Source organism: Lathyrus oleraceus, chromosome 3, assembly GCF_024323335.1.
Source record: "Lathyrus oleraceus cultivar Zhongwan6 chromosome 3, CAAS_Psat_ZW6_1.0, whole genome shotgun sequence".
In the NCBI taxonomy this organism is placed as follows: Eukaryota; Viridiplantae; Streptophyta; class Magnoliopsida; order Fabales; family Fabaceae; genus Lathyrus; species Lathyrus oleraceus.
In genome coordinates this window covers 198,232,977-198,251,507 of record NC_066581.1, presented here as the reverse complement: position 1 = coordinate 198,251,507, position 18,531 = coordinate 198,232,977, and the positions used below count along the sequence as shown (strand labels likewise).

General features: G+C 34.5%; 2 protein-coding genes across 2 annotated transcripts; both read right to left on the bottom strand.

Annotated features, from left to right (window-relative positions):
* Nucleotides 1-1,446: 1,446 nt before the first annotated feature.
* Nucleotides 1,447-1,878, bottom strand: LOC127130399 (uncharacterized). The gene is made up of 2 exons (XM_051059415.1): nucleotides 1,732-1,878; nucleotides 1,447-1,638 (listed from the first exon to the last, which is right to left on the bottom strand). Exons 1-2 carry the CDS (start codon nucleotides 1,876-1,878, stop codon nucleotides 1,447-1,449), a joined length of 339 nt encoding a protein of 112 aa, XP_050915372.1.
* A 1,383-nt stretch (nucleotides 1,879-3,261) lies between these two features.
* Nucleotides 3,262-8,820, bottom strand: LOC127126250 (protein STRUBBELIG-RECEPTOR FAMILY 2). Its single transcript, XM_051055139.1, has 15 exons — nucleotides 8,517-8,820; nucleotides 8,105-8,231; nucleotides 7,730-7,798; nucleotides 7,556-7,621; nucleotides 7,172-7,243; nucleotides 6,584-6,655; nucleotides 6,387-6,452; nucleotides 6,248-6,313; nucleotides 5,810-6,150; nucleotides 5,290-5,561; nucleotides 4,939-5,204; nucleotides 4,704-4,860; nucleotides 4,083-4,219; nucleotides 3,811-3,967; nucleotides 3,262-3,736 (listed from the first exon to the last, which is right to left on the bottom strand). Exons 1-15 carry the CDS (start codon nucleotides 8,608-8,610, stop codon nucleotides 3,557-3,559), a joined length of 2,142 nt encoding a protein of 713 aa, XP_050911096.1. The 5' UTR covers nucleotides 8,611-8,820; the 3' UTR covers nucleotides 3,262-3,556.
* Between the last annotated feature and the right edge of the window lie 9,711 nt (nucleotides 8,821-18,531).

Genomic DNA, 18,531 nt, shown 5'->3' with positions numbered 1-18,531 from the left:
GCATACTTAGACATAGTCCTTCTATGAACCATCAGGCCTCAGAGCTGAAGCTGTTGAGAGATAGGGAGTGAAACTATCACATGATCAGACATACAGGGCAAAGAGGAAAGCAATGGAGTTAGTTCAAGGAGCTGGTATTGAGCAATTCACTCATTTGAGAAGTTATGGACAAGAGTTATTGAAATCAAATCCTAATAGTACTGTTGTAATACAATGTGCTGATAGTAATGGCAACCATATATTTGAAAGAATTTATGTTTGTTTAGAGGCTTACAAGGCAGGGTTTACAAAGACATGCAATCCTCTTATTGGGTTGGATGCATGTTTCTTGAAAGGGATTATGGTGGACAATTAATGGCAACAGTAGGGAGGGATGGCAATAACCAAATTTTTCCAATTGCATATGTTGTAGTTGAAGCTGAAACAAAAGATTCATGTCAATGGTTTTTAGACCTTCTTATGGATGATTTGGAAGGATACAGCCAGAGGTCCTATGCATTTATATCAGATCAGCAAAAGGTAAAGCACTTATACTTGTACTTATGCATTTACTTGTTTACATATTATGCATTTAGATGTTTACATATTATCCATATCCTGCATGTGACAGGGACTAGTTCCAGTTGTTCAAGGCACCAGTGTCAATGTGGAGTCCAGATTATGTGTGAAGCATTTATATGGAAATTGGAAGAAGAAACACCATGGATTGGAATTAAAGGAAGTGTTGTGGGTAGCTGTTAGGGAAATAACAGTTCCAGCATGGGAAAGGGAAATGTTGAGGATGAAGGCAATGAAAGAGGATGCATGGAAATACATGTTAGATATCCATGCTTGCCATTGGAGCAGATCACACTTCAGAACATAATCAAAGGAGACTAAGAAAGTGAAAGGTGGAAAGGGAACAAAAAAGTCCAAAGAAAAGCAAACAGAAATTGTACAAAGTTCACAAGCTCCTTAACCTACTCAAGAATAGTTTCATTAAGGCTTAAGTAGTTTATGACTTATTTTGGTTGTATTGTGTGACTTAATTAGTTTATGACTTAACTAGTTTATGACTTAAGCAGTTTTATTCTGACTCAAATATTATCTTGGGTTTTATTTTGGATGTTCATATATTAATGTTCAAGCAAGGTCAATGTTAAGTATATCAGTTATGGTTATATTAATGTTCATTTTTATTTTGACAACATTAGTTATATTAATGTTCATTTTGGTTATGTTAATGTTCATTTTGACAGTATTGACAATATTGGTTATATTAATGTTCATTATATCAGACAAACCATTGTATCAGACAACATTAGAACTTAATTAGTATTTTCATTCAAATTCTATTATAATATTATATCAGACAACATAAGAACATAACATAAAACCTAATTGACCTATAACTTATTTCATCAATATTGTCCCAACAAATGCAAACAAAATAACAAACAATAACATTCAATTAATCTTCAACTGTTTCTTCAACATCTTCACTTTCATCTTCAGTTCTTCCTCTTTTACTTTGTAAGATTTAACGGTCGCCTTCTCTTCATTTATGTTTTTTAATAGAGCAGATATTACCTCTTTTTCCCTAGGATTCATCTCCTCATCCAACCAAACAAAATGACTGCATTTCTTGAAACCTTGAACCTGTAAGCAACATTGGAGATGAAGTTGTAAACATCAACATAGCAGACCATTCACATTGAATCTGTAAATATCAATGGAGATCCTTATACATACCTTATACATCTCACATCCATGGAAACGACGATCTGGGTTAGCATTTGTCCATGTTGTCATCAATGGAGCATCCAAACCACACTTGCATACATACCTAGAACGACTTGAAGATCTACTTCCATAGCTAAAACTAGAATGTTGCGACATCATCAACATAAACGCTTGAGGAGATGAAGGAAATCATTTTTGCAGGCAAACGATGAAAGAGATGGTTCAAATCTGAGGTTGAAAAACGACGAAGGAAAGGTTACAGAAAACTGGACACGATGAAGAGGATGAATTTGATTCCTATATAATTTGTTTTTTCAATATCCAAAATATTTTTTAATATTTTCTAAATTAAAATATTTGGAAATTATAATATTTGAAAATGCTGACATATATCCAAATAGTACATGTCACGTCATTAATGAATTGCCACATAATCCAAATTGGAGGGGATCATGCAAATTCAAACGCAATCAAATTTCAGGGATCAAAAACGTAGATTTTGTGATTTAGAGATCAATTATTTAAAACGCCCAAATTAGGGGACCAAAAGTGCATTTAAGCCTATTTTATTTTATTATGAAATTGAATTACAAATTAATAAATTGCACTAGAATAATAGTTAATCATTTCATCAAAATATCTTAATACTCAAAATAAATAAAAGGGTTATATATTCGTCGATATGAAATAATAGAAAGTCTATATCGATAGGATAAGATGGAGACAACCTAACTGAACTAAAAGGATAAATTTACTTAAACTAAATCAAATCATTTTAATAATCAAATCGAATCATAATTATTGGTTTGATATACCGTTTTAAAATTCTAAATCGAGAAGTTAAATTTTCTCAAATCGAACTCTTTATTAAAGAGCCGATTTGTTAAACTATTTTTATAAAAAAAATTAAAATATGTTTTTAGTATTTTTCATTTCAGTTTCGGCTTGGTTCGATTTTAGTTTTGGTACAATTCTAAAAATATTTGTGCAATATATTTTAGTTTATTAACTAAACCTAACAAATCGGTTATTTTAACTTTAGTTCCGTTTGGTTCAACGGTTCTATTCAATTTATTTATCAATTTAATTAAACTTACATAATAAATGTATTATCATATAAATACTAATAAATATGTTTATATAAGTATATTGATAAGAGAAAAAATTAAGTTAAATTATTTTCTTATAATTTGTTATAAATTATCTTAAATATGGTTTATAGATATAATTGAAAGTGGTTTTTATAAATCTTCTAAAAAAATTCATAAAAAATTATATCAATGCATAAATTAAAATAAATCAATCTAAATTGATATATTATTTTTGAATAGTTTCTTGTTCTAGTAAGACTAACATAAAACATTTAAAATGTAGTATTAAGCCAAGAAAAATGACTAAATTATTGAAATGCCTTTTAAAAAATTTGGGGCTAAGCTCTTTTTTTAAGGACTAAATAAATACCAATTATTTGTAGTGTATAGATATTTTAAACTTCTAATATAATTATCAATAATATATTATATGTTTCACTATGATAAGTTGATAAGTCAAATCCCTATTTATTTATTTGAGGTGGAGCTAAAATCATATCTTCCATATTCAACAAAGAAAAAAAACTTTACAAAATGTTCATTGATTCGTTTTTGGCTTCCTTCCACAGGCGACACAAGCAATCTCGTGTAGTAGGACTATTCCAAAACCAACAAAAAAGAAACTCATGTAGTAGGACTGAACATAAGGGTATTTACAGAGGTGCTGGAACTGGCATTAACTGCAGATTTCTAGCTCATTAATGTCACCCAGCTGGTTTCTTTAACACAAACAGATGATGTCATCAAGCAGATAGATGGCTAAATGTTGGCGAACTTTTAAAGCGTGTGTCGGCTGATCGGAGAGACTGCTCAAATAGATCAGTACAGTCTGCTACACTGGTCTTTGCAAAGTTGAACTTTTGGGAAAAGGATACAAGAGAGTTCACAACTTCAGACATTGGGGGACGGAGTTGTTTTGAAGGCTGTTCAAAAGACACAGTTACTGAAGTTTTTCAATTTCTTATTCAGTTTGAATTATAAGATTAGGTGTTAATACCTGTATACAGAGGGAGATGAGATCAGCATAACAAGAAAGAGCCTTGAATGGTAATTTTGTTTTCATACTGGGATCTACTATCTGTTCCAAACTCGCGCTATCACGAAGCCTGGGGGAAGCCCATTTTGCCAGATATTGCTCTTCCCTTGGCCTAGCACTATAATGTATTGAAAGAAAACAGTAGCCATCATTCAATGAAACAACACTTGTATCCTTTTTAAGTGGGCATAAATATATAAGAGGAGACACCACAATATGGATGAAAAACATACCCGTCGAAAGGTTTCCTTCCTGTTAACAATTCCAGAAGCAATACTCCAAAGGCAAAGACATCTCTCCTTCTGCTGAGCCCTGTTTGGCCACGGTCAGATGTAGCGTAGCCTCTCTCTGCAATTGTAGTCTCAGTAGCCTGTTTCCAATAGTCGCCAAATTGATCAGTAGCCTGTCTTCAATAATAATCTAAACTGTCATATTTAAGATCATTGCCAAGCTCCTGATTCAGTTTGCAACAGCTGGTTTTGTAACATTGAGGTTTAACTGTGTTGTCTTATATAATTTTACCACTACCATTTTAGTTTCTAATAACTTCAATTCATTTGAATTTAGTCTATAATCATTTTAAATATAACAATCAACCCTTACTGTTCTTTTACTTAAACTCTTACATCGTTAGCTATTGTACCTAAAAAATTGCCATAAGGAAAACATCACCTTCATCTTCAAGTTTATACCAAAATAATTCAATTGATGTAAATTATGAAAAAGAATGATAACATAAAACCACCTAAAAGATGAAATAAAAGCAACGCGAGCATATATAATAGTTATTTGCCAATGAGTTTCTAGTAATAAAACTATCGCTCAATGCCAAATATAAGTTTAGCTGCCAGAACCTTATCAATAACTTTAGCCACTAGAACCTTCGTCAATGGTCTCAAAATAGCCAAGCTACTGTCACAAACACGAGCCATCAAATTTTCATCCAGTAGAACGTTGGCAGCCTTCAAATTACCATGGGCCACAGGTGGGCAGCATGCTGAGTGCAAATAGCTGAAAACATTTCAATGACTTTTTAGAGTTAAGGCAGCATTAACTATGATTCTACTTTCAAGATTTAGAGCAACTCACTCCAAAGCCTGAGCAACATTTAGAGCAATCTGAAGACGTTGGACCCACGATAGTGTTTCACGTACTCCACTATGAAGAGCATCATTTAGAGTTAAATTTCCAAAGTAATCATAAACAAGAAGATGCTCTCCATGCTCCAAACAGTAACCATTGAGTGGTATGATGTTGGGGTGCTTCAGTTTGGAAGCTGTGCAAACGACATCCAAGAACATTTCCTCTTCTCTGTAAGACAAACCCGCCATGTTTATGATCTTCACAGCCAAAATCTTCAACAACAAAAAAATGTTAATTTGAAACCTAAACATGATAAAAAGAAAAAATTCAGTGTTTGAAAAATAGCTTGAGTTGTACTTTGCCATCAGGAAATTTAGCTTTGTAAACAGGACCAAGAGATCCCTCTCCCAGAAGGTTGCCTTCGTTGAAGAAGTTAGTAGCCAGCTGAAGCTCCGCAATGGTATAGATTTTCGTCCTTCTAGTGGATCTGCCTCTTTTGGAATAACTTCTTCTTGATGTTTCCTCTATGTTGTTATGGTGCAGGAAAGGAAATCTCATTGGACCCAAAAGAGGTGCAACGTTAATAGGTAGGAGTAGTGGCCTGTCGTCTAGTTCAGCAGAAGATACCTCTATCACCAAAGGGGCAAAACGAGAGCATGATTAGCATTAGAAATAAATTCACAAAAATACTAATGGTAGCTCATAGAGAGATGGCTGCTAGCTACTTGATTATTACACAAGCTACGCAAATTTTCAATACAACAGCAAATTCATATTATTTTTCAAGATTTTCTCAAGGCCCCCTCAGAAAAAATGACAAAACAAGATGTATATTATAAAGTGCCTCGCAATCCATATGCTTTTCTATATGAATTACCTATGCTTGCACTGGTTGGATGAGAATGAAAAGAGATATCACTGCTTTCTGAGTAATTCAAGTTCTGGCTTTGAACATGCAGTTTGTTTAACCGGATTGCAATAAGGAGTGCCACACCTGTAGCGATTACTGTTCCTCCAGCAACAATAAAAGCAATTCCTCCAGGACCTAATTGTTTCTTCTTATGCTTGTGCTCACGTACTTTGGGAGGAGCATAGTTCTTGATGGCATTTGTATTAGTTGTGGGCGGGCGACTAATATTATGCTCAACTGATAATGTCCCCACAGGAGAAGTCAATGGAGGATAGTTGTCCACCGCATGGAATTTATTCCCACCAATCCTATTTTAGGGTAGAGGGGATGGTTACTATCTTAAGTGTCCACTTCTGTTTGATGCAATAAAATATAGAGAGCAAACTCGTAATTGTTGTCACTAACCATAACTTTTTTATGTTCTGAAAATGATGTGGAAGAAGGCCACTAAACAGATTATCTTGAATGTTCCTGGCAACAGTGACAAATAAGCAAATAGTAGAACTGTAAATATATATTGGGAAAATGTTAGAGATAACCCTACAAATCTGTAAGTGGAAGTTCTGCCAAGTAGGTGACTGATCCAGTGAATCTGTTATTCTGCAAGAACCTGCAAATAAGCACCAATTTTCATATCAAACCAACCAACCCCTATAAGGAAAAGTTCTTCCTTTAAAAATTGAATGTATGATGATACATAAATCAAGTTTAGAGAAAATAAGACATAAGGAAGAAGTTTACAATCTAGCAAGGTTTGCCAAGGAACCAAATGAACTTGGTAGATCTCCTGAGAAATTATTGTATGAAAGGTCCCTGAAGAACAGAAATCATCCTTCATGAGGTTCCATTTGATGAAATTTGAACAAAACAGTCAAAGCATCTGTATTTTGTAAATCTCATTTTCTCAAAACCCAGTCAGATCCAATTTTCATTACGCCAGTCTTATCATCATAGCCCTTTAAATCTGTGAACTTGCAAATTATTTATATTTTTTTGATGGACGCCTATCTCTGGCGGTTCTCAACTTTTACACATCTTCAACAAAAGATATCAATAAAGAGGAGAAGACATCTACGTTTTGGTTTTATTTATTTTTTAGTTGAATGGTTTTCTTTGATATAGTCTATTCTACATGGTTATAGTCTTGCATATACTATTTTATCCCTTTTTTTTAAGCTTGGAAAAGTTCAGTTTGCATTCATGGTTTGCTCTCACAGATCCAGAAAATTCAAGGACGCAAGTACCTAAAATTTTGTACTGGTTTAATCACCTATTCATATTACTGAAATCAAATGCAAATACCGCAAGACCCAAGAGAAGAAGCCATACATTTCTTTGAGATTATCTAAGGCAGTAAATACGTCACCAATGGGTCCAATTAAGAAATTGTGGCTTAAATTCCTGCAACACAAGATATGAATGAGTATTGCACTTGCACAGCCACTAGTAAAGCTCAACCATTATAATATATTGTGCTCAAAAGAGACAAAAAATATGAACAATGTTTTATTTTCAATTGATAAAGACATTATATCTCCGAAGAAACAAATTGCACGTCGGATATTTTTGCTCAAATAGTTGTAGGAAAGCAAGCATTCTTTCTGCAATCAAATAATCCCAAGAACAATACAGTACAGAACATGCAGGAATGCCTATCAGCAAGCACAAAATTCAATCCTGCAGCGAACAAGATTAGAAGAAAAGTTGTCTTACATATGAGTGACATTGGGGGGTAAACCAAATGGCATTTCGCCCACTATGTTATTTGAACTGATATCACTACAAAAAAACAGAATATAGAAGCAAGTTAGTTAACAGCATATCCTAAAATTCAAATGTCCTGATAGGAATCTAATACTAATGCTATGCGGAATTACAAACACTCACAGCTTCTTCAAATTCCGTAGATGATAGAGCCTGCATAGACTCCCAGTAAGGTTTAACCCTTGAATTTGTCTGCATTTTGACAGAGAACACAGATAACAATTATCAATTTCATTATGATCTAAGGGTCTGCTTAATTAGGTTATTTACGCTAATGTACCGACATTTATAAGCACTTGTGAAACTGTTTGTCAGAGTTTATGGAAACAACATGTGCATAAGTCTCCATGATAGTTTATGAAAACAATATAACTTTATTTTATTTTTTTGTTATATAAGTAGCTGATACATAAAAACTTATGCTATAAGTGCTTAATTTAGCTATTAATCCAAAGAGAGACTAAGTATGAAATATGATCGGCGAAGTTGGTACATTACAGGCGTATAACTGATGACCCAGAACAAGTAACACCCGTCCAAGACTCCTCACAAGGATCACTGCCATTCCAACCATGGAGCGCATTTGAGTAGTTCAAGGCTTGGTATAGATCCCGTAGAGCCCCCACTGTCATCCAAAAAAAAAAACATCGCAAGAAATATAGGGTTACTGAAAGATCAAAAAGCCAAATTAATCTATTTCCACTAGAATTGCAACAAAATTTAACAATATATGTAAAATTTTCAACAGTTCTCAAACGCTTGCATATATAGCTATCGAAATGCAAATCTACGTTAACAAGCGATAAGAAGAAAGATTCAACAGTGATAGGTCCTAAAAATGTAACTCTCTTTCCAAGAAGAAACAAATTCTAGAACAGTGGAAGAGTTTGTGAGAAGTTATCTGAGTTACCTTCGGGTGGACGAGTAAACGCCAAGCTCTGAGAAATCAAATTTGACGAAAAGACAACGAGATTGAGAAGGATGTAAAGGAAGTTGCGAATCATTTTCACGAGAATTGGAAGAAACTGTTAGGAATACTCGTTGATCTTAAGAAAAGAAAAAGAAAAAAGAATCAAGATTGGGGCAATCAAAGTGTGACGGCGGTGAGAATGGTGGTTTGAATTGTTTGAGCGACCGGAGCCAGTTTCCGGTGAGGTGGGGTCCACTAACTGAGACAGTTACGGAGGAGGAAGACGATTCAACAGTTTGATTAGTTTTGGCGCCAAACAAATAAACTGGGCCTTATTTCTATAATAAGATTGATCGGGTAGGGACTTCATAATGCACCATGCAAATATTTTAAAATATTCATAATTTTTGAAGATACATCTTCAAACGTATTCAGACTCAGTTAATTATAAAATATTATTATGAAGATAAATCTTCAGAATATTTTAGAGGTTAAATCGCGTCAGACCATTTTCCTTCCTTATTTCTCATTTTGTTCAAAACCAATTTCAAACACAACTTTTTTCTCATCACCTACTCAAAAATCAATCGACGAAGTTCATGGGAACTTCAATCAACATCAGAAATATCATCCAACCCGAAAGGAAAGTTGAAATTTGTAATTTTTTTTTGAGTTTTTGATAAGTTTTTGAGTTTGTGTTTAATGAGTAGAAATTGATGATTAAGGTTATAAATTAGTAGAAATTGCATGTATGATAGTTTATACATTAGTGTATACACGTTTGTTGGCTGAAATGGATGATCAAAGTATTTCTTTTTTGTGGTTTCATGTGCACATTGGTGCCATTGACGTTGTCTGAGTTGCAGAAAATTTCAGAGATGCATCTCTGAAAATTTTCCACATTTTAGTTTCCCATATTCTAGATGTTTCTCCAAAAAATTTCTCAGTATTTGTTTTTTTTTCTTGCTTGTGGTGTTGTTTGCCTGCACTAATTATCTGCTTTACTTTAATTTACAGGCATAATGGCTGATAGACACGATAGACTGAGGCACGGGAGGGTTACACATCACACATCAGTGTCGCGGAAGAAGAGTCAGCAGGTTTCATAAGCTTTTGTTTCCTCTGAACATGCAAAGTCATCTACTTCTGGGGTTCGTGCTTCTCCTCATGCTACTCTATTTTCTTCTTCCCGTAGGAAACAGGATTCGCCTACTAACGCATCAATCCCTCCATCCTCCCACAAGCGTCAGGTTTCCCATATTCAGGTGCCTGAGTCTGTGTCATCTCTTACTACTGATGTTGTTGATCCAGTGCCACCTCCAGAGTGTGATGTTTGATCCGCTGTCGCACACGAGTCAAAAGTGAGTTTAAAAGTGTAGTAAAACGGAAGCGACATCTGAATATCGTATTACAAGGACTCTTGAATGTTATAACCAAACAAATAAAAAGAATGAGTTTTTAAGGTTCAAAACTTAAATCGAAGATGATTAAAGGTAAAAGCAAAATTGATAAATAAGCTAATCTATTGTATCGATTTCCGACTTATCATCGATTCTTATAATTTCAATTCCCTAGCGGATTCAATCTCATTCGATTACAATACCCACTAACAAGCGCAAATTGATATTATATGATGTATGTTCCTAATTTCCGAATTAAGCAAACGGATTTAAGCCGACGCAGATTAAGCAAACGCGACTTAATTAAACACGATAACGAAAAAGCTACGCTAACGTGATTATAGTTAAGGATCATACAAACAATCAAATTTAATCAACTCTATCCTATAAGAAACAAACGAATTAAGCAAACGAAAGTAATCGAATTAAGCAAACGAGTTTATAGGAAGAATTGAAAAGAAATTGAAATTAAATTGAAATTAATAAAAACCTCAAAGTGGAATTCGAATACAATAGATCAACTCTTTGGGAATTAGCTCTCTATGAAATCTTCTAAGCAATATTGTATCATCAAAATTCAGAATTAACATTTCTATAGTAGTGAAATACCTAATATAATAAAAGGTAAATTCGGGCCCTTATAGGATCCGACCCGAAAATTACAAAAATTGACCCAAACTAACTATTTTAATTAAGTCTGGAACTTCAACGAATTATTCGATCCTCCTTCACTTAGAACCAGATTTTGGCTTCAACATGAAACTTTTAGCTTATCCTCTCAGTTTTCTAACGCATATTAGAATGCATCAATCCGATCCTCGTAGCTCAAGTTATGATCTGCATAGTAACAATGTATGAAATAACTATTTATGCTGAAAATAAAGTACGAAAATAAAATAAAACCAAAAATAAACTTAAATATAAAAATACATTAAAATAGTAAAAATAATAGAATAAATTATAGAGTTGCCTAAGTACAATAGTAGAAGAAGGTGCATCAAAATGCACTGATCAAATTCCCCCACACTTGAACTTTTGCACTCCGTGCAAAATTATAAATTCAAAACTTAAAACAGAAAGAAAAAACCCAGAACAAACAAAATATGCAAATCCAAAGTTTATCAAGATACAAGGTACAAGCAGAATTCTAAGTCTAAGCTTCAAGAATATGGTGTTAGTGAGCAACTTCTCGTGACATTCAAAGAAGATAGGAAAACAGATTACCAAAGAGTACATCCAAAAGTAGTAAGATCCTCACAAGATAAAATTCACTCAACTCTCAAGTGTTTAGGTTAACTGTTTACACTCAAAGCACAACATGAAAGTTAGTACTTCCATAAGCTTGAAATGACTCTAACATCCACAATTGAAATACATGCACACAAAGATCAAAATGACTTTTATTTGGTTGTAACATGGCCAAGGTAAGAGTGAGATAAATCCTAAGGAGTACTAGGCTAAAATTCAAAGAGACAAAAGAGATTTGAAAGAAACTGCGGGAGTTGAATTTACAAAATATTTCATTCACTTCAACAACTCTATATTAACTGTTTTCGTTCATGTTTTTTTTTCTCCTTTCTCTTTTTTCTTCTTTTTTTCTTCTTTTTCATAAGGAGTATGTATTGACATGTATACATCCTTCTATTTTTTTTCGTTCATTTTTTTTCTTTTCTATTTTTCTTTTCTTTTTCTACCAACTTCTGAAATATTGCAAACATATTATTCAATCCCACACAACTCCAAACAAGACTCTTTCAATCCTTTGAATAGAGTGATATAACATTGTTTTTCACCTCTCGGGTTGTAATGAGTTTTAAACAAAAAAAGGATAATAGGCTCAAGGGGGTTTCAAACAAGGGATGATATTATTTCAGGGTTGACTTTTTGGCTAACTGGCTAAAAAACAAAAAACAAAACTTCCTTTATCATATCAGTGCGCACAAGTAAACAACGACATCAACAAGAGTCAATTCAAGTTCTAGAGACTAACAGACATGAGTGAACCACACAAGAAAGAAAGAGATGAATTTTTGTATGTTATCCATAAAAGGCTCAAAATCTCATAAGGTTAATTGATCTACCATAAATGATGTACAATTTAGAGTTTAGTCATTCCTATCATACTAAAAATGCACAACAAATTTTTCGCATCACACCACAAGACTTTAGTCAAGAGAACTAAGAAAAATACTCATAATTGTAACTCAAAAACCAAAGGAAAAAGCATGCAATTTTTTTTAAGAAAGCAAACCAAAACCAAAATAGAGAAAAAACAAAGAAAACAAAACAAACGAATGGTTCCCTCCCCCACACTTAAAACATACATTGTCCTCAATGAAAGAGCATAAATATAAAATAAAAGTGAGAGAAAGGAAAGAACACACCCGAGGAGTCAAGGCAGATAAGTGATTGCATAAGCAGACTTTCTCAAAGAGAGTTCTTCTACAGTCTCTTCTTCCAAAGTCGGGTTCTCATGTAGTAGCTTTGAGTAGTGTCCATTGACCTTGAAATTTTGATTAGTGCATTCGCCTTATATTCCAGGATCAAATAAGAATCTTTGATAAGTAAAAGTGTTGAATGGGCGCGTGAAAGTGATCTCCTTTTTCACAGTATCAAGAATCAAAGGATTACGAGGCTGCCTCACTACTTTTATTTCATCTTTAAGTGAGATCCTATGCATACATATGGAATAACTAATATCACGAGTGTCAGCCAAGGTCCATCCAATTCCCTTCTTATGTTTCTGCTTAAGTTGAAGCTTTGATGAATAATATGAATCCTTGGGAAGTGGTTTAGGCTCTACAAAATGTGGTTGTTCAATGGATGGTATGTTTGGGGCAGCCGGAATGTCAAGAGCTTCAGCTACATAAATAACTTCATTTACACTATCACCCTGTAAGGCAGCATCAATCTCAGCACAAACAGCACAAAGGTTAATGTTAGTACAATCATCACATGAGTAAATATCATCAAAACCAGATAAAGTTGGAAAATCAGCTGAAAACAAATCAGAATAAGCTTCATCAACAACTTCAGAAAGCAACTCTATCTAAAAAACAGAATTCTCTTCCTCATCAATCTTCTTATTTTTCAGTACTCCTTGTGGAAAAGGGATTGGTGATACATACTTTTTTTCAACCTCAACAACAATAGAAGGTTCAGGTTTATTTTCAGGCGTTACACTAACAATTTTTTTATTTTTTTCTGGGGCTGATTCTGTAACTTTTTCGGATCTCAAGGAAATTGCACTCACATTAGGGACTTTTGGATTCACTACTGTTTGGGCAGGGAGTTGGTTTGATCCTTGAGCTTGCTGCATGATATTCATTAAATTGGCAAGTTGTCCAATTTATGTTTGCAAAGTCTGTATACTATAATTTGTTCGCTGTTGAAATTGGAGACTGTTTACAACCATTTGCTTGACAAGTTTCTCTAGTGAATGTTCAGAAGGTGAAGAGGTGGTTACCTGTGGAGGGTTATATGGTGGTGGTGGTGGAATGGGTAGCATCAATTGTTTCACCAAAGAGGTAAGTTCATCAATTCTGGTTTCTAGAGCTTTGTTGGAAGAAGAAACCTGAATCTCATTCACACCTTTTGCTTGAACCATAAAATTATCCCTTGTTGTGAATTGTTAGGAGTTAAGTGACATGTTCTCAATCAAGGATTTGGCAGCAACAAGATATTCAATACACAAAGCATTATAATCAACATCAGGGATAACAAGTTCTCTCCAAGTTCTTTGGTCAGCCATGTTAAACTCAATAAAAAAGAAAAAAAAATTAACAAACAATGAGAAAACACAACTAATTCAGCAATGCAGCAACAAATAGGAAAATACTGACAATGTCCCTATTAAGTAAAAATAATTGAAATACGAAAAAAATGATTAAAATAAAATACAAAAAATACAAAAACACAAAAATTAATCTAATAACGTCAATTAAGAATTTTGAGAATTTTTACGGAATTTTCTGAAACTATCAAAACAGAAATAAAATCATAAAAAATAGAAAAATAAGGAATTTCGGTTTTTTAGGGCGGCTTCCACTATTTATTCCATAAATAAAGGCTTTTGATTATTGATTTTTTCCTAGTGAATCGGAAAAGAATCAGAATAATCTGAGACGATTTTCTTAAAAAACAGATTTTTTTAAATCCTAAAACGCCTAAAGACCAAAATGCAAGAAAGTTAGAGCAAAAAAAATGTTAAAATAGAACACATATGACTATGATAATGGTTAGACTATAATAATGGTTAAAATCTACAAGAATCCCCGGCAACGACGCCAATTTGATCCGCTGTCGCACACTGGTCAAAAGTGAGTTTAAAAGTGTAGTAAAACGGAAGCGACACTCGAATATCGTATCACAAGGACTCTTGAATGTTATAACCAAACAAATAAAAAGAAGGGGGATTTTAAGATTCAAAACTTAAATTGAAGATGATTAAAGGCAAAAGCAAAATTTATAAATAAGCTAATCTATTGTATCGATTTCTGACTTATCATCGATTCTTATAATTTCAATTTCCTAGCGAATTCAATCTCATTCGATTATAATACCCACTGACAAGCGCAAATTGGTATTATATGATGTATGTTCCTAATTTCCGAATTAAGCAAACGGATTTAAGCAGACGCGAATTAAGTAAACGCGACTTAATCAAACACTATAACGAAAAAGCTACGCTAACGTGATTATAGTTAAGGATCATACAAACAATCAAATTTTATCAACTCTATCCTATAAGAAACAATCGAATTAAGCAAACAAAAGTAATCGAGTTAAGCAAACGAGTTTATAGGAAAAACTGAAAAGAAATTGAAATTAAATTGAAATTAATAAAAACCTCAAAGTGGAATTCGAATACAACAGACTAACTCTTTGGGAATTAGCTCTCTATGAAATCTTCTAAGCAATATTGTATCATCAAAATTCAGAATTAGCATTTCTATAGTAGTGAAAGACCTAATATAATAAAAGGTAAATTCGGGCCCTTATAGGATCCGACCCGAAAATTACAAAAACTGACCCAAACTAACTATTTTAATTAAGTCTGGAACTTCAACGAATTATTCGATCCTCCTTCACTTAGAATCAGATTTTGACTTCAACATGAAACTTTTAGCTTATCCTCTCAGCTTTCCAACTCATATTAGAACGCATCAATCCGATCCTCGTAGCTCAAGTTATGATCTACATAGTAACAAGGTATGAAATAACTATTTATGCTGAAAATAAAGTACGAAAATAAAATAAAACCAAAAATAAACTTAAATATAAAAATACACTAAAATAGTAAAAATAATAGAATAAACTATAGAGTTGCCTAAGTACAATAGTAGAAGAAGGTGCATCAAAATGCACTGATCAATGTTACTGCGGAGGTTAAGCTACATGAATTTGGAAAAGCCTCTGTAGATTTGTCATTAGTGCCTCTATACCCATATCGTCAAACATATCTGGGACGGAAAGGTAGTTTTAGTTGGATTTATTCTTTTTTTTTTATTTACGTTAACTTTAATTGACAAATATTTGACATTAATTTTTATTTTTTTAAGCGTGTGATCCGCAAAAGTTTATTAACCATGGGCAGAAGATTACTCACTTGCCTCAGCCAAATGAGGATTGGTTTTAGGGGGTTTTGTCCTTATTTGGACTGAAGGACTTGTGCATGACCAGTTATACTACGGTAAACCACGAGATGCTTAATGCATTCGTGGAGATATGGTACTCGGAGACCTCTTCATTTTATCTTCCGTTTGGTGAGATGTCTATCACACTCGATGATATCTCGTGTTTGCTATATCTACCGATCAGGGGGAGACTCATAGGTCACATAAGGATTACCAAAGATGAGGCACTCGAGATGATGGTAGACTATCTCGGGACTGACCCAAGGGAGCTGAAGGAGGAGTTGGGTAGGACCAGGGGAGCTCATGCTAGATTTGAATACTTGAAAAAGGTATATACATATGAGTTATAGATAGCACATCAGGCCACAGGTGCTAACAAGTAGGTGGGGCTCCACAGAGCGTATGCTATGAGAGTATTCCTGCTATATTTGGTTGACACTACGATTTTTATGGACAAGAGTGTCACTTATACAGATATCGTCTACCTGTGGTACTTATAGGATATATATTGCCTAAGGGTGTCCTTTGGTTCAAAGCCCATTCTCATGTCATCATAACTTCCAGTTGTTCCATTCATGGTCATTTTCATCAGGTTATTTCATCCGGTCATTGCTAGTTCTTGGTTGGTTCACTCATGGTTATCCATGTGTCCATTGATCCTTCATTCAAGTCTCATTGTCCATGCTAGGGTCGTTGGTTCATTGGTCATTGGTGAAATAAGGATTGTTCATTCAAGTCCACTTCATTCTCTTTCATTTCATTTTCAATGTCATGATGGATTGTCCACTAAAAACAAACAATACATACTCCATTTTGTGATCGGAACTACGGAGCTCTGACTTCCTTAATGCACAAATGAGGATACATAGGCACAAGGGATCGAATATTTGGCGAGCACATAATAATTATTTTCTTTTCCACACTGTTTCTCTCCATTAACGAATAGTAAGTAACCTTTAGATAATAACATCCGTACGCATGAAGAATAAGCATAGTGGTTCTTGTTGAGTACAATAGATGTGAAAGGTGTTAATACCTTCCCCTTGCATAACTGACTCCTGAATTCGCTCTTGGTTGCAAATACCATTCTTTTGGGGTTTTATCGATATTTTTCCTTTCCTTTGGAATAAATAAAATCTTATGGCTACTCTGTAGTTTTCGCGATGCGACACTAATATTCTTCACTTCTGGGTACCTAGTACCCCAGAAGAGTTTGTTGTTACCGTTGCTGCTGAAGACCCGAATTTTGTCCAGAGTTTATTTGTGACTGACCGATAGAGTCTTTTTTCAGATGTTTCACGTACTTTGTTTAGGGTCAGGTCCCTTGTTTCTATGGTGGTTGCTGGCTAGGACGACGTTCTAGGTTCTAGAGACCTTTCAAGGGGATGAGATGAGCTAAGGAATATGTGTGAAGCCCTCTAGCAACAAAATTTTGATGTTGAGAAGGAGTTGGATGAGCTTCGAGAAAATGTTAAGGCTTTTAACTTTTTGCAGAAATAGGTGGATCATAACAGAAAGCCTTCCATTTTGGTTGCTTAGATATAGAAGCTGAAGATATCCCTTGCTAACACGCAGAAACGATGTAACAAGGTTTCTAAAGATGAAGCTAAGGCATGTCAGGTGTTCGAAGCAGATAGGAAAGATATTCAAGAAAGAAAGGATGTTCGGGACAATACTCTGAAGGCTCTGAAAGAGGAGGTGGTTGTTGCTCGGAAAAACTCTTGGGAATCTCTTCAACGTGCAGTAGAGGCAGTGTGTAGGGTCCGAGATGAAATGTTGGAGAAGACTCAATTGTTTTGTCCAGGCCTTACTATCACCTCCGACCAACTGAACCCTTTAGCAAATGCTTATGAGAAGGATACTGAAAGTGGTCATGGATCTGGGGAGCTAGGGCCCGATGTCTGAGCGTCGCTTTTTTCTCTTTCTTTTGATTTATTTGTTCCTATAATATTTGGTTGGGCCGTTGTACCTCGGTTTGAAAACAATATTTTCAATATATATGTTTGAGTTATTAACTTTATCATGCTTGTGCTTTTTAGTGTATTATTGCTCCTTATTTAGTCGTTGTTATTGTCCTGCATGGATACGAATAGAGTTAGGGCTTTCCTTGAAACCCTACAATTTTCATAATGTTTTTGCTGTAGAAAGCAGTAAATGATAATTGCTTAAAGTGTAAATGGCCTTAAGTTTTGTAAGGAGCTGTGTATAGATGTTTTTCTTCAGAAGTGTGTTACGTTAAGATGCACACGTTGTCTTGATATAAAGTCGAGGTAGTAGTGCATGGTCATGCTCGGACTATGCTTGCATAGAGGAAGGGGTGGTATAGTCTGATGTGTGTGTATGTTAGATTGAGATGAGTGAAACATGAGCTCGGTTCTGAGCATTTATGTTCCTCGTTGTACATGTAAGTATTTCATACTAGACCATCTAGACGCGATTATGCCTTAATCATGTTTATATGGATAAAGTATGAGTTTAGTTAATCATGGCGGTGTTTTGAATCATACTTATATACAAGGGACATGAACTTGGCTAGATGCGGCCATGTTTTGAACTGCGCTCTGTGTAACAAAGGATCTTACCCTGCCAAAGGTAGAGGATCGTCATCCCTCCCCTTAAGGCAATAACTCGAATCGAGGTGGACATCTCCAGGCTTCACTAGGCTCTCCCTCTAATTGGATAAATCTAGAGGGGATGCACTAGCTACGCGTGAAAGCCTGTATTTCTTTTACATGGGGTATTTGAATTATGTATTCCAACATGCAAAGCATCTTCGATAGAACCTCTAAGGAAATTAGTTGCTATAGTCGGATGTGCAAAGTGTCTTCGACATATCCTTTGGATTCTTAAGACACACAAGGTGTTGTGCGGAATTGATTGTTATAGTAGGGTGCTCAAAGTGTATCAGAGAACACCTTTGAATTTTGAAGACACACAAGGCGTTATGAGGAATTGATTTATGTGTTTAGGCGCTCAAAG

What these genes read in the sequence shown, in the direction of transcription:
- LOC127130399 (XM_051059415.1), bottom strand. Translation starts at nt 1,878, where the DNA reads ATGTCGCAACATTCTAGTTTTAGCTATGGAAGTAGATCTTCAAGTCGT. An exon ending in ATGGATGTGAGATGTATAAG is followed by an intron (nt 1,639 to 1,731) that starts GTATGTATAAGG and finishes TGTTGCTTACAG; the next exon opens with GTTCAAGGTTTCAAGAAATG.
- LOC127126250 (XM_051055139.1), bottom strand. Translation starts at nt 8,610, where the DNA reads ATGATTCGCAACTTCCTTTACATCCTTCTCAATCTCGTTGTCTTTTCG. An exon ending in CCCCCCAATGTCACTCATAT is followed by an intron (nt 7,244 to 7,555) that starts GTAAGACAACTT and finishes CTTGTGTTGCAG; the next exon opens with GAATTTAAGCCACAATTTCT. An exon ending in TGGCTAAAGTTATTGATAAG is followed by an intron (nt 4,220 to 4,703) that starts GTTCTGGCAGCT and finishes TATTGGAAACAG; the next exon opens with GCTACTGAGACTACAATTGC.